The following is a 16,661-nucleotide window of genomic DNA, read 5'->3' as shown; positions in this document are numbered from 1 at the left end:
ACAGAGATTAACCCGATGTTGGGATATTTCAGAGCCTTTTTACCCATGATAAATACTTTTTAGTCTGGGATAAGAGGGGATACTGTTACTTTGAGAACTATAAAGAAGTAGTCACTTTTTAGAGGTGTTCTCCATCTTGTTCAGAGATTACTTTATCTGAATAGAATCTGCTTTCATAAATCACTATATGATAAGGGAGCATCATCTTACTCTTCACTTGAAATAAGACCACTCAGGTATTTAGCCCACTCACATCTGAAGCCAGCCCATGTATTTGAGTATTTCAGACTTTGACTGGACTCCATGGAGCACATGTATTCCTTTTTTTTTTTTTTTTGAGTCTCTGCAGTGGTGTTCTGGTGAGCTAGACATTATAACATCAGTTATTCTGCTAAGGGTTCTCAGTATCTAAGGAAGCAGAGAAGTGGCCAGGTGCTTTATTGATGAGGTCCGTTTTGGAAACAACTTGTGTTCACCAACTTTAAAATTAGTAGCCTGGCATGTGATTCATCTGTCCATTCCGTCATCCTGGAGTTCTGATCATCATACAGCCCCTGTTGAACTCTGGGGACTTTTAAATTTTATGGATCTTAGCCTACCTTAATCATCCTTATGATGGTAGAAATGAGTTGCTAGATTTAGTTGCAGGGAGAAAATTGATCTAGAAACACAACCAAGAAAGTATGGGGTAGTAAGAAGGGAATTACCTGCAGAATCAAAGAACCTACATCTGAGCCCTCCTTTTACTTCCACGTAATAGTTTTGTGACCTTGAGTAGTATCTGTTTATAATCTCTAGGTTTTTTTTTATATACTTTAAATGAAGACAGTGACTTATACTGCTGCCATTGTTTTGAGGAAAGTGCTTTCTAAAGCAAAATCTAGTTATTATTAAATATTAGTATTCAAAGAATGTGCTATATAAATTCTAAAGGTGCAATAATAAGACTATTGTTTTAAACCAGTTTCAGTTAGAACTTAATTGTTACTGTAATCACTATATTGTATTTCTCAGAGGCTGCCAACTATGAAGAAATTTTTTACTGAGGCTCTTCTTGGAGATAAGCACAGATGACCAAAACCTAAAAAGGAAAAAGGAAAGATATAATTTCCTAGGTGGCTTAGTGAATAGTCTTGGACCTGGAGTAAAGAGGACTTGAGTTCAAATTTGACCTTAGTGAACCTGAGGAAGTCACTTAACCTCTGTCTGCCTCATTTTCCTCATCTGTAAAATGGGGATAATAATAGTAATACATACCTTACAGCATTATGAGACTAAATTGAGATAATATTTGTAAAACATTTAACAAGCCTTAAGATGCTATATAAATACAAGCTATTCTTGTTAATTTTTACCTTCTGTCTCTTTAAAGGACTTACTTCTTCAGGACTTTTACCCAGCTATGATGATTAATAGTTGATAAAACTTAGTATTCTACTGTGCTATACTAAGTTTAAGCCTTTTCTGAATTTCTTTAGTTATTTTATTGCTAGTTTAAGAGTGTACGTTATAGTATTATTTTATCATCTGAATGAATATTTGAATTTATAACTGGTATATTTAATTTTTCTCAGTGACTCTTGTTCAGAAGAAGAGAAATTCATGAAACCCAAAGTAACAATGATAGCTTGGAACCGAAATGATACCCTTGTTGTCACAGCTGTAAATGACCATGTACTCAAAGTATGGAATTCTCATACTGGACAGCTACTTCATAACTTAGTGGTATGTGAGTTTTGAATCTTATTTTAAAATGTCAGAGTAATCTAATGTAAATAAGCTATTTAGATTTAATAGTCTTTTTATTTAATAATATATAAATTAGAGGAAATGAACTGTGCAAACTTAATATAGATATTTAATAGTTTGAATAGTTAGAATTTTCATTTTAATATACATGAATATGCATGTTATAGTTATAGAAATTGTGTTCTATAACAGACCTCGACATTTATATTTTTTAATACCAGCTTTGCAAAAGCAACACAGAAATGAATGCTATTAAAATCTTTGTTAAAAACTGTATCATTAAACTTGAAAAACTCTTTAATATATTGTTTTAAATATTGAATAAAGGGTCATACAGATGAAGTCTTTGTTTTGGAGACACATCCCTTTGATTCCAGGATTATGCTATCTGCAGGTCATGATGGAAATATATTTATATGGGATATTACAAAAGGCATTAAGACAAAGCATTACTTCAATATCGTAAGTTTTTTCTTAACCATCAGTGGCAAAAAAAAATTATGTACCAGAGCTGTGTATGTTTTCATGTTGTTGTTGTTGTTGTTTAATTAAAATAACTAATGAAAACTAAATACTTTTTCTCCCTCAACTGATGTTTATATAGTTATCATTTTGGTGAAAACTTCAAGGTGTATTTAATCAAAACATTTTCTTACCTGGTGTATCTATATTTCGGTCTAAACTATACAGATAGTTAATTAGGTGCCATTCATTCTTAAATTATGACTAGGGGCTAGTCAAATACTGATCCTCATTCTATTCAGTATCTTAACAGTAAACCTCTTATTGGAACTTTTTTTAGTATTATTATATTCCTTCTCTTGTCTCAAAGGAGAAGGACCACTTTATGAGACAGGAGGTAATGAGGAGATAGTAGGGGATGACATTAGGCTGTTGTGAGATGGGCAGAAAAGGAGAGGGAGTGTTTAATGTGAATGGTTCAGTTTTTTCAGTTAAGTATGAGACAGTGTTCTCAAGCTGGGATACTAGGGGTGAGTGGAGGCAAAAAAAAACCCAGCCCAACTATGAGAGATTTTGTAATTATCCATGGTGATTTGGGATAGTGAGTCTTTTAGGAAGGTGTAAAAGGATGGCCTTGCTAAAAAGGAGGGCCTAGTTGAGATTATGTAAGTATGTAGTAGGCCCCGTTGTCATAGTTTCATGCTTTTCCTTCAGCTACTTTCAGTAGCATGTAAATAAGAACTGAGGAAAAATCATGTGGAGCCCCCCAGTATAAAGGTTAGGAGCTGGGGAGGAGAGAAAGCCTGTGATCCAGGTACTGAATGTACATGTACTGAATTCATTGAGGAAGGGGAGAATGGCCTAGAAGTCTTGAGATGACAGCTGCCACAATCTTGATAAACAGGAGAGGTTGTTGTGGTTGAGGGATAGTCTGGAAATATTGGGGAGAGCAAGGAAAATAGAGAATCCCCTACCATGATCTCTTAATGACTTCACACTTCCAACTCCCCTTCCTCTCATTTCCTGATTGAGTTGGTTGTGCATCTGCACCAAATTCTGTGCATGCATTTAGCTCACTTTTGTCTCTTTCAGAAAAGAGAGTTTCATTTGAATTTCCATATATTTTTAGGTACCCTGGTTATGAAAAGTAGCATGTTCCAACCTCCTTTTCCCTTGTTTTTATGCTATTGTATTCCTCCTCTTATCCTTGACAGTAAGGGTAATATCCAGACGCTTCCCCTAAGGCAAATTAGGCTAGTTGTTCCTTTTAATACCTTTTAGGTATTAAATCCATTTTGCAAACTTGGTTAGCCCAGGGTAGTAAATGCTCAGGCTAATGGCATCACTGGTCACCTGAAAAGGAGCTCTATTGGTGGATCAAAATGGACACCTTTGACAATGGAAGTGTCCTAATATCTGAAAATCCTTTTGTTGCTAAGAAAAAAAATCTTTCTGTTAGTTGGTAAGTGACTTAATGTCTCATTTAATTCCAATATTGAACCTAAACTACACGTAAGACTAACCCAAGTTTGGGCCAACACAGAACAGTTGGAGTACTCCTGTAGGTGTGGAGTGTGATACGCTTCTTGAGATAAGTTTTGAGCATGTGCAGAGGTGAGCCTGGATTGGCCTTCATTCTTCTGGTGGTGCTTTAAGTTAATGCCTTGGGATGGCTACTGCTTTCTGTGGGCTATCCCCTACTACTAGGAAATTAAAGAGTAAACTTGCCTATAGCTATTCAGCAAAGAAAGGCTGAGATGTTCTGTGACCATAAGAATTGTACTTTGAAGACAATTGTGATAAATTTGTTTTAGGCTTTTCAGTTATGTTATGTTAGGTTTTTCTGCCCGACAATATGTCTCTTCCAAGTTCTAGTAGGGAATTTCCTCACAACTCATACTTTAATAGCAACTTAGAGATTTAACAACAGCATTAACAACGACAATAATAGTGAGCACTTATTGTAACAGACAGTTATATGTTTTATATATGTTAACTAATTTATCCTAGCTTTATATTACTGATGTTCATCATTCAGTTGCCTTGAGGAAAGCCTACTATAAGAAGTGTCTACCTTTAAGGGAGTTCATATTTGTGTAAACTGTTTAATTTTGATTTTTTTTAAATAAGAGTGTAACTAAGCCAGCAGTCCTGAGTCCTGTAACTGTGCATGGACTTCCCTCCTATCTCATATGATCTTCTTGCCAAGACAAACTTTTCTCTGCATGCACAAGTGATCTGATTTCATCCTCTCTTTTCTAACAGATTTCCACCTCTATCATCCTTGCTCCTTCACATATTTTCAGTGTCTTCCTGTCTTTTGGCTGCCTCTCTATTGCCTAGGCATGTTTCCCTCATCCTCCAAAAATCTTTACTTGAACTGTCCCCCCTCACTGGCAATCACCCTGTATTTTTCCTTCCTTTTGTAACTAATTTCCTTGAGAAAACCATCTACCATAGACATTTCTACTCTCCTTCCTTTCCCTGTCTTTTAATTCTCTACAGTCTGGCCTCTGACCTAATTCTTCAACAGAAAATGCTCTTTCCAAGGTTCACAGTGGTCTCTTAATTGACAAATCTATTGGTCTTAGTCTTCATCTTTCTGTCTTTGACATTATCAATCAACCTCTTTTCCTGGATACTTTGTTCTCTTGATATTTTTGTGAAACTACCCTCTCATGGTTCTCTTCCTACCTGTCTGACCCCACATGATCTCAGTCTCTGATGGATTTTCATATATTTTCATGCTTACCTAACCATAGGTGTCCTACAGGGTCTCTGTCCTGGGTCCTCTTCTCTTCCTCTGTACAGCTTTACTTGGTGATCTCATCAGCTTCCATGGATTTAGTTAATCATCTGTATACTGATGATTCTATATTGATGAATCTCAGATCTGTTTATCCAGCCCTAATCTCTCTGCTCTCCCCTTGTCTTTCATCTCAGATTACACATTGGATATCTAAAATTCAGTGTCCTGTAAATATCACTCCCCACCCTCCAAAAAAAAAAAATCCTTTCCCACACCTAACTTCCTCATTGAACTCACCACTTTCTTCCCAGTCACCCGTTGGCAACCTGGGTTTCATCCTCAGCTACTCACTCACTTCTTGTATGTTGGATCGATATGTTGCCAAAACCTATTGCTTTTATTTTCATAACATCTCTAATGTGCCCTCCTTTTTCTCTCTGGTGCACTTCTTCATTACCTCATGCCAGGACCATTCCAGTTGCCTGGATTGGTTTCCCTGCTTCAAGTCTTTCCATTCTCCAGTCCATCTTCCACTCAGCTACCAAAGTTGTCTTCTTAAAGTGTGAATCTGATCATGTTGCTCCCCTATGCTATAAACTCCAGTGGCTCTTTATTTTCTCCAAGGTCAAATATAAAGTCATCTGTTTGACTTTTAAAACCCTCCTCCATAATTTGGCTCATTTGTAACTTTCCAGTTACACTTTACTATCTTATGGTCGTCTTATATCTTATGATCCTCCTTACCCCCTCTTTGTGACAGTGACCTCTTTGGTATTTCCAACATAAGAGATTTCATCCTCTAACTCCTGGCACTTTCACAGGCTGTCCCCCATTCCTAGAATGTTCTCTCTCCTTTTCTCTACCTTTTGACTTCCTTTGTTTCCTTCAAGTCCTGCCTTTTGAGAAGAAATCTTTTCCGTTCTTCCGTAATCTAAATGCCTTAGCTCCAAGGTTATCTCCTATTTGCTCTGTATATATCATGTTTTTACGTAGTTGTTTTTTACATAGCATGTTGTCTCTCCTGTTATTAGAGTGCAAGCTCTTTGGGGGTAGAGATTGTCTTTTACCTTTCTTTTTACCATCAGTGATTAACATATTACCTAACACTTAAAAATGCTTGGTGGCACAATGGATAGAGGGCCAGACCTGGAGTCAGGAAGAGTCTTCATGAGTTCAAATAAGGCATGACCCTTACCCATGAGACCCTGGGCTAGTCACTTAACCCTGTTTGCCTCAGTTTCTTCACCTGTAAAATGAGTTAGAGAAGGAAATAGCAAACCACTCCAATATCTCTGCCAAGAAAACCCCAAATGGGATCATGAAGAATTGGACATGACTAAAACGACTGAACAACAACAATAAATGCTAGGTTACTGACTGACTCAGAGGGATTGATGCTGTTGTGCAATAGTCTCCTGTAGTGGAGGGGAGGGCAGAGGAAAAATTGAACAAGTAGCCTCTCTATAAGATACTGTCTCCTTCTACCTCCCCCTTGTCCCCTACTTCTTGTGTTCACTCATGTCTAGAGATGGAAAGGGAAAGGTAAAGAATTTTACATGATTGGACTGTACTTCCCATTGACATTTTCAGAGCCTAATAGATTCAAGGAGTTGTGGCTCTAGTTGAGCCCGAGGGCATTTCCTCTACAGTCTCCTTTGGGGGAATGGCCCAAATCCTGAAGCTGCTGTATGACAGTGCCCCTTCAAAGCTGGCCTTACATGCTGCCTTATTGTCTGCAGCTGTCTCTCCCTTAAACTGCCTTCACAGATCTTGTCTCTAACTTTATGTTATTCCTAGTACTTCTCAAGTTGCACTGAGGGGCCAGAGAGTGCTTCACTGTGAATCTTCATCCACTCTCAGTGCTTTTCTGTATTTTCTTTTGGTTATGGAATGAGGGAGAGGGTGTTGCAACTTTAATGAACATTTTAATGTTAAAAATAAAAAGACGTCAACTGAGTATTATAACTACTCCTCATATACAACGCATGTTTAGTTTAGCAAGTAGTATCAATTCATTTATATCTATGAAAGAAGGCTTGACATTTGCAGTTACAAAAATCCTAAGTAACAAAGACATCCCCATGTACATATGAAAGAGAACTACTGAGACCAGACATTATAGAAATAATTGCATCAGGTACAGTTCCACTGGCTCTGCCACAAAGGGGACAGATACAAGAGGTGAGGAGAAGCACAAGATTTGGTCACTGATTCGGATATACACACTGAGTTCAGGTGGCCTGGGGGACATGCATCTTGTGAATTTAAGTGACTGTGAGAATGGCAGTACCCTCTGCTGAAAGAGGGAAATGCTAAAGGAAATAAGGGGGGCTTGGAGTGGAGAAGGGGGGTAGAAAGAATGCTTTGAATATTTTTAGAAGTTTGTTTCATTATGTTGATATCTATGATCAAGTTGATAGGTTTTAGGGTTACATGTTGCTAGCACTGTATTTTTTGCCATATTGCCAGTCATTGTTCCCATAAGCATTTGTTAAGTAATTTTTCCCTAGGTTTGTTTCTGTTGTCTATGTTCTGCAGGTCTATTTTTCAATTTCATTGCTTTACTAGGTAGGTTTTTTGAGAAATGCTTTATGATCTAGGAGGGAAGTTTATTAATAACAGTCTAAAAATGATTTATTTCTAAAAACTAAAAATTACTCTTATTAACTGTTAAGGTACTTTGAAACTTTACAATTCTATATTTTGTTTGAAAATATGAATTGACTAATGATAATAGTTAATGTAAAACCTGGTTTGTTTGTTTTTTTTTTCACATTCCAAACTGTAGCCCATTAAATTAAAATTTTTAATTGAAAAAACAGCTTTTGGGTGAAATTTCTTGTCAGTATTTCCTACAGTATTTCCAACTTCTGTTTTCTAGATTGAAGGACAAGGCCATGGAGCTGTATTTGACTGTAAATTTTCATCAGATGGACAGCATTTTGCTTGTACAGATTCTCATGGACATCTGCTTATATTTGGATTTGGATGCAGTAAACCTTATGAGAAGGTCACTTAAAATTTATATACAAAATAATTTTTAATAGAATTATAATCATATGTTATAAGCTTAGATTTTCTTTTATTTCAGTACTCCTAAGACATTCAAAGTGTGTTTTAACAGTTTATATTTTGCAATCTGTTTCTAGGAAGATAAGCTCTTGATTTATGGGAAATTTTTTTTGTACTGATATTTGTGATTAAGCTTTTTCTTATCATTCAGACTCTTTAACTTCCATTGCATGCTAAAATGAAATCTTTGTTTTTCTAGATTCCTGATCAGATGTTCTTCCATACTGACTACCGACCACTGATTCGGGATTCAAATAATTATGTGTTAGATGAGCAGACCCAACAGGCTCCTCATCTTATGCCTCCTCCATTTTTGGTGGATGTAGATGGCAATCCTCACCCAACTAAGTATCAAAGATTAGTACCAGGTCGAGAGAACTCTGCAGATGAACATTTGGTTCCACAGCTTGGATATGTGGCAACAAGTAAGATGAAAAAGGCTTTTCATTTTTAAATGAGCTTATTCTTTCTTTTTTTCCTTTCTTGCATTTAGGTAGCTCTTTAATGTTTGAAAAATGCTTTACAAATAATTATCTCATTTGATCCTCACCTTATTATCCTCATTTAGAGATGAGGAAACTGAAATAGACAGGTTAGGTGACTTGCCCAGGGTCACACAACTCATGTATGCCTGAAATTGGATACAAACTCAATGAGGTTTTCCTGATTCTAGGCCAAGCAAGCACTCTATCTACTGCCCAGGATCACAGAATTATTACTAAATGTCTAAGGAAGGATTTGAACTCAAGTCTTCTTAACTCCAAATTTAATCCTTTGTCCACTGTGTGATTTAACTATCTATCTTGTTTTTAGGACTACATCTTTCCTTTCTACTAAATCAAAAAACATTTGGTTTTCTAAAAAATTAATTGGGTGAAGAAATGATATACATTGAGCGTTATACCTTTTAAACTTTAAATTTCAGTTTTGCAGATATAGTGCAGTTACTTATCTATTAAGTATCTCAACGATGTTGTTTTTATGTTCAAGCACTGACTTGTGCCGATTACAAGAAATGATAATCCATACTTAGGGTTTTTGCTTATCCAGTTTTGAAAAAAAAAAATTGCTCTTTTGTTGTTATATTTTACACATTTCCCGGCAAATCCTTCCCTCTCAGCCATTACTTAAAATAGAGAATAAAAAAGGAAACACAAAAAGGAAAACTAAACAGTATAATCCAAAAATTCTGACATATGCTGTGTTCTATATCCATCATCTCCCACCTCAGCAAGGGACAGTTGCCTTCTCATTTCTCTTTTTGGGGGCTAGACTTGGTCATTTTACTTTGACAGCATTGAGTTTTGATTATTTTATTCCTTAAATTTATATTGTCTAGTTTACCAGGTTCTACTTACATCATTCCTCATTAGTTCATGTCTTCCCCTGCTTCTGCATAGTCATCATATTCATCATTTATTGTAGCACAATAGTACATTCATTTACCACATTATATACATATACCACAACTTTGGGGGGGAATCATTCTCCATTCTATGGATATCTACTTTGTTTTTCAGTATTTACTACTACAAAAAGTTGTACTATATTTTGATGTACGTTAGTCCTTTTTCTTTATCACTTATGTCATTGGGAGGTATGGCCCTAGCTGTGGGATCTTTGAGTCAGGGTAATAGATAGTAGTGGGATTTGGGTCAAAAGATATGAATAGTAACTTTTCTTAACATAATTCTAAATTTTTTTCAGGACATTTAGACTAATTTACAGCTTCACTAATCGTGTCCTTGTCTTCTTACACACTCCCTCTAATACTGTTCTTTTATCTTCTTAAATAGTTTCAAGGATATGAAATCAAACACCTGAGTTATTTTATTAATTCGTATTTCTGTTACAAATGGTTTAGGTCATTTTATTTCACTTGATTGGCTATCTGTTAGAGTTTGTGTAACCTAAGAAATTTGAAACTATACCTTCTAGAGCTAGTCATTCATTTTCAAATCCTATTGAACAAATTGCATTTTTCTGATTACATTTTTCTTTCACTTTGTACTTGCAAGGTGATGGAGAGGTTATTGAACAGATAATAAGCCAACATACCAGTGATCTGGATGAGCAAAACCCAGAAGCCAGGGTTGTTCTTGATGGAATGATAAGACAGTTACAACAACAGCAAGATCAGAGAATAGGAGCAAATCATGATGTTTTTCGAAATGATCTTCCAGATGGGGAAGAAACACCAAGAAGAGGTAATAAATATAGGAAGAAATATTATTTTTGTTATATGTAAAGTAAAATTGAAATAAGATAGTTTATTCATTGCTATATCGGTCCACATTGGAACACCTTCACATCTTGATTTATATAGGTGGTTAGGAAAATTTTGTGGAGTTGTATTCTCCATGTATACACTGAAATGAATCCACCAAAGTACCTGTAATTGACTTGAATTAAAAGAACTAATTAAATGTAAAGTTATTTGACAAGTGAGCATTTTCAAAAGTCTTGAAGAGATTTTGTTGGTTTATAGTAATTCTTACCAGTTGAGCAGGGAATTTATTTCATGTCCAGTTTTTCATTTCCAGATAGTTTTAAATGTTGGTGATGAGCATTGTATAATAATTACAATTGTATAATAATGTACAATAAATACAATTACAAAACATATTAATTTGGAAGAATCCTTTTAAAAGTAAATTTACAATCCTAGTTGTTTGTCATGTTACTCAAACCTGTTTTGCACATTTTGGAGTTTTTAAAATAGAATTAATTCAAAATAGAACTTAAAGATTTAATTTTCAATGTGGAATTTATTATATTGGACAGAGGTAACTACCAGCAAATATTTAAACAGCATTTTTTAATAATTTTTGCTCGATTTTTTAATAAACAGCAGGAGTAAATTCAGGCAGGTGAAAATTTAATATCTTATTGGCTAGACTGTGAAGTCATGATCTGGTTAGTTATTGGAGTAAATCCTTGTAATTTATAGAAAATTTGAGAGAGAAATTCTAGAATTAGAAAAGCACTACAAAGTCTTGATATTGCAACAAAAGCATTTCTAGTACTGTTCTTAGTTTTTTTGTCTGGACTTGGCATCTTCATTAGTGTAGAGAGCCTTTTTAGCGGATCTGCCACAGTGTGTTAGAATCTTGGAGAAGTGATAAAGTGGAATTGAGAGATTGAGACTTGCCCAAGGCCAGTATTTTTCAGAGATTTCTCTTGAACCTAGGGTTGTTCAGTACACTAAACAAAGTAAACTAAATGTTTTATCTTAATGGCCTGCCTAGGCACTAGCTTTTTGTTTTTCCTTTTCTTGGTAAAGTGTTTTAACACATTTAACAAGATACAGAAACCACAGAATATAGTTCCAGAAAATCATTAAGCATGACAACACAATAGAGTATTTATGACTTTATGCAGCTTGCCTGTTTTCATAATTTTTATTTCCTTATGAGTAACAAAGGATACATGCAGTGAATAGAGCACTGGCCCTGGAGTCAGAAGGACCCAAGTTCAAGACCACAAACACACACACACACACACACACACACACACACACACACACACAAACTAGCCATGTGACCTTGGGCAAGTCACTTGACCCCAATTGACCAACCTTCCCCCCTCCAAAAAAATGCAAAAAAAAAAAAAGAAAGGATACTTTATAATTTTTCTATACAATATGACACATGTGAAAATGTGTTTAATAGGAATGTATGTGTAGAGCCCATGTTAGATTGCAAGCTAGCTTCGAGAGGGAGGGGGAAAGGAGAGAGAGAAGATTTAAAACTTAGGGAAGTGATTGTTGAAAAACTACAAATAAATAATTTAATAAAAATAATATATTGACATTCATAAAAAGGAGTAAGAAAAAGGATATGTGCTTTAACTTCAAGAAAGTATTACCAATGCTGTCCTTTGCAGTTAGCCTTTCAGTGTTCTACATATAGTCTAAATTTACATAGCTTATAGATAGCATTAACAGTGACAAAATTTACTTGTAATAGTATGTTAAGATGTGCAAAAAATAAAATAAAAACATTGGGTTGCTACTTATTGTTACCTTTAAAATACATACCATCAACACATTACAGAGTTAGCGGAGCTATGAATTGCTTTATCAGTTTTGGAAAATAATTTGAAATTGTTTCTATACTTTGGCTCAAAGATTCCATTTTGAGACCATTTCCCAAGTGTGCTATTAACAGCAAGAGTATTAACTGCAAAAAAAAATGTGGAATGATTAGTGATAAAGAGATTATACATTTCTAACATTTGGAGACTAGTGAATAAACTTATAAAGAATGTTGAAGGAGCAGCTAGGTGGCACAGTGAGTAGAGCCCCGGCCCTGAAGTCAGGAGGACCTGAGTTCAAATATGGCCTCAGACACTTGACACACTTACTAGCCGTGTGACTTTGGGCAAATCACTGAACCCCAATTGCCCTCCAAAAAGCAAAAAAAAAAAAAAGAATGTTAAATATGAAGAATTTGGACAATCACAGGAAGATTTTTAAAAAGTGATGCAGCATGAAGAAAAAGCCAAAACAATAATATTCCCAACTCCTATAACAGAAATAAAATGAACATTGAGGAGCAACAAAAACTCTGGTTAGATATAGTAGTCGGTGTTAGTGCTGTAACATTAAAACATTCTTGTGGTCTCTTTGCTTTTAGTTGTAAAAGATGAACCTTTCCATTCTGTAATTTTATGTGACTTAATATTTAGATCATTTATTCATTTTAAATTTATTGTTGTATTTAGTTACTTCTTAAGAATCCCTTCTTTACAAAAAAACTTTGTCAGTCTGTTCTGTGACCATAATGCATGTAACAGTCATTTAGAAAAAACCAAATTAGTTTTACAGAAATTAGATAAATAGCCGGCTTTCTTGAAGTACATCACTTCAGTTTAGCAAGAATTCCCCTCATTTTGAAAAAAAAAAAAAACTCTTTAAATATCTTCATTATAAATGGGCCAAATAATAAGTATTTTTAAAGCAACAGCATATACATCAAATAGGTCATAACTAAGTGTAAATATTAATTAGCATGATATAACTTTAGAAAAATGTGGAAGTCCCTCGAGAGCTATAAAAATAACAATTCTTCAGGGATAGAAAGGAAGGATGCAAAATTGTTAGATGGCACCAGTAGATCCTTTGGGCTGATGAGTGGACCTATACAATTAAATGTTGAGTTTATGTATATGTAACTCTCCCCTCCCCCCAATTTATTTATTTATTTTTAGTTTTCAACATTCATTTCCACAAGATTTTGAGTTACAAATTTTCTCTCTGTCTCTCGCTTACCCTCTACCCCAAGATAGCAAGTCTACTGAATACCCTTCTCTCTTATATCCTGCCCTGTCCCCCCTAACTTTCTAGTAGGGCAAGATGGGTTTCTATACCCCAGTGCCTGGATATCTGATTTCTCAGATGCATGAAAAAAAAAAGCATTTTAAAAAAATATTTGTTTTTAAAACTTTGATTTCCAGATTCTTTCCCTTCTTCCTTCCTCACCCACCCCCACTGGGGAGACAAGCAATTCAATATAGGTTGTACGTGTATAATGAAACAAAACTTTTCCACAGTAGTTATATTGTGAAAGACTAACTATATTTCCCTCCATCCTATCCACCCTCCACTTATTCTATTTTTTACTTTGACCCTGTCCCTATTCAAAAGTGATTGCTTCTAACTATTCTCTCCTCCAATCTGCTCTCTCTTCTCTCATCCCCCCTCTTGTCCCCTTTCCCCTACTTTCCTGTAGAGTAAGATATCCAATTGAATGTGTATGTTATTCCCTCCTTAAGCGAAATCCAATAAGAATAAGATTGACTCATTCCCTTTTACCTTCCTGCTCTTTCCCTCCATTGTAACAGTTTTCTCTTGCCTCTTTTTTATGAGATAATTTACCCTTATCTATCTCTTCTTTTTCTCCTTCTCTCATTATATTCCTCTCTTACCTCTTAATTTTATTTTTTAGATATCATCTCTTCTTATTCAACTGATCCTGTGCCCTCTGTCTATGTATACATGTACATATGCACACACTCACATATATATTTGTATATACATACACCCTCCTATACATATACATACATGAATGTATGCATATGTATGCATATATACACACACACATATATATACACACACATATATTCCCTTCAACTATTCTCATACTGAGAAAAAATTTCATGAGTTACAATTATCGTTTTTCCATGTAGGATTGTAAATAGTTCAACTTTAATAAGTTCCTTATGATTTCTTTTTCCGGTTTACCTTTTCATGCTTCTCTTGCTTCTTGTATTTGAAAGTCAAAATTTCTGTTTAGCTCTGGTTTTTTCATCAAGAATGCTTGAAAGTCCTCTATTTCACTGAATGATTGTATTTTTGCCTGAAAATTTATACTCAGTTTTGCTGGGTAGGTGATTCTTTGTTTTAATCCCAGCTCCTTTGACCTCCAGAATATCATATTCCAAGCCCTTTGATCCCTTAATGTAGAAGCTGCTAGATCTTGTGTTATCCTGATTGTGTTTCCACAATACTCAAATTGTTTCTTCCTGACTGCTTGTAATATTTTCTTCCTGGGAACTCTGGAATTTGGCTGTGATATTCCTAGGAGATTTCTTTTGGGGATCTTTTTCAAGAGGCAGTTGGTGACTTCTTTCTGTTTCTGTTTTGCCCTCTGGTTCTAGAATATCGGGGCAATTTTACTTGGTAATTTCTTGAAGGATGATTTCTAGGCTCTTTTTTTGATCATGGCTTTCAGGTAATCGAATAATTTTTAACTTCTCTCTCCTGGATCTATTTTCCAGGTCAGTGGTTTTTCCAGTGAGATATTTCACATTGCCTTCTACTTTTTCATTTGTTTGGATCTGTTTCATAGTATCTTGATTTCTCATAAAGTCATTAGCTTCCATTTGCTCCAATCTAATTTTAAAGGAATTATTCTCTTCAGTGAATTTTGAAATTCCTTTTCCATCTGGCAAAGTGGATTTTTTAAGGCATTCTTCTCCTCATTGGCTTTTTGGACCTCTTTTCCATTTGAGTTAGTCTATTTTTTAAGGTGTTATTTTCTTCAGTCAGGCTGTTGACTTGCTTTTTATGATTTTCTTGCATCATTTTCACTTCTCTTCCCAATTTTTCCTACACTTCTCTCACTTGATTTTCAAAATCCTTCTTGAGCTCCTCCATGGCCTGCAACCAATTCATATTTTTCTTGGAAGCTTTTTTTTTTTTTTTTTTAAGCAATTGGGGTTAAGTAACTTGCTTAAGGTTACATGGCCAGTTATTTCTGGGTGTGGTGCTAAGTATCTGAGCCCGGATTTGATCCCAGGTCATCCCGACTCTGGGGCCAATGCTCTTACTCACTGTGCTACCTGGCCACCCCTTTCTTGGAAGATTTTGATGCAGTAGTTTTCACTTTGTTGTGTTCTGGTTCCATGGTTTGATCCTTTTTGCGCCCCACCCCCCCCCCCCCCCCCCCCCCCAAAAAAAAAAATCATATGGTCTGATTGTGCTTTCTCTGTTTGCTCATCTTGCCAGCCAGTTACTAGACTTTTGAGCTTTTTGTCACAATGGAACAAGGTTTATTGTCAGACATATACTAATTTTCTGATTTTAATTTTATTGTATACACACACGTATATCTGTATCTATGAAATTCAATAAATTTAGTTTTGTCATGGCTTTCTATAGAAAATTTCTATTCTGTTCATAATTATTTTACACTAAGATAATAGTACTTCACAGTTTTTTTTTTTCCCCCACGAATTACATTGCCTTAGGTTTTAGAAGACTAAGTTTAGATGTGCAGTCTCCTCCAAATATTGGTTTACGTCGTAGTGGGCAAGTGGAAGGTGTTCGTCAGATGCATCAGAATGCTCCACGTAGTCAGATTGCCACAGAACGTGATCTGCAAGCTTGGAAACGAAGAGTGGTCGTTCCAGAAGTGCCATTGAGCATATTTAGGTTTGTTTAAAATTTTAATTTCTTATATTATTTTAGATTAGGGAATAAATGCGCATATGTATACTTTCATATTTTTAAAGAAATTTAGGGTATGTATCTACATACATTGTATGTTTTAAACAGAACAGTATAATATGATCATCTAGTCATGCCTTTGGAATGCTTACTTTACAGTTACCCCTTAAGATTGGGGAAATTGTACAAAATCATATCTTACAAAAGCCATTGATGAATGTATAGACATGGATAGGCAGTGTGACAGTTGTTTGGCTTGGAGTCAGTAAGTGTTCAAATCCTTATGAGAACTTGAGTGGCAAGTTACTTAACCTTTGTGTGTCACAGGCAACTGTGTAGGACTCATATACCAGATGAGTTGTCATCCTTATTAGTTGAGGAGTTCTTATACTGTAAATTCCACATTTTGATGAAATCACAGGTCCTTTTCATGTATATGCCATGTAAATCTGTTTTCATAATTTTTATTTTCAAATTCTTTAAAAACAGGTGGTAAGGGGCAGCCAGGTGGCTCAGTGAGTAAGAGCACCGGCCCCAGAGTCGGGATGACCTGGGATCGAATCCTGGCTCAGATACTTAGCACCATACCCAGAAATAACTGGCCGTGTAACCTTGAGCAAGTTACTTAACCCCAATTGCTTTAAAAAAAAAAAAACAGGTGGTAAGTGAATTTTAAAG

At 35.4% G+C, this 16,661-nt stretch overlaps 1 protein-coding gene across 3 annotated transcripts in view; it reads left to right on the top strand.

The window, feature by feature from the left end:
• BRWD1 (bromodomain and WD repeat domain containing 1) overlaps positions 1–16,661 on the top strand; it is a 188,608-nt gene that overhangs the window by 76,793 nt on the left and 95,154 nt on the right. For all 3 annotated transcript variants that reach the window (XM_069074849.1, XM_069074848.1, XM_069074847.1), the window contains 6 exons: positions 1,575–1,725; positions 2,077–2,211; positions 7,842–7,970; positions 8,232–8,457; positions 10,051–10,239; positions 15,785–15,968. In XM_069074849.1, coding sequence (XP_068930950.1) covers positions 1,575–1,725; positions 2,077–2,211; positions 7,842–7,970; positions 8,232–8,457; positions 10,051–10,239; positions 15,785–15,968 — 1,014 coding nt within the window. The remainder of the gene's footprint in view (positions 1–1,574; positions 1,726–2,076; positions 2,212–7,841; positions 7,971–8,231; positions 8,458–10,050; positions 10,240–15,784; positions 15,969–16,661) is intronic.

The sequence above is a fragment of the Petaurus breviceps genome, unplaced genomic scaffold, assembly GCF_028583685.1.
Source record: "Petaurus breviceps papuanus isolate PSGF00001 unplaced genomic scaffold, PetGlider_PUasm1.0 90897, whole genome shotgun sequence".
NCBI lineage: Eukaryota > Metazoa > Chordata > Mammalia > Diprotodontia > Petauridae > Petaurus > Petaurus breviceps.
Note: the sequence above shows the minus strand (reverse complement) of the source record. Positions and strands in the feature narration are given on the sequence as shown.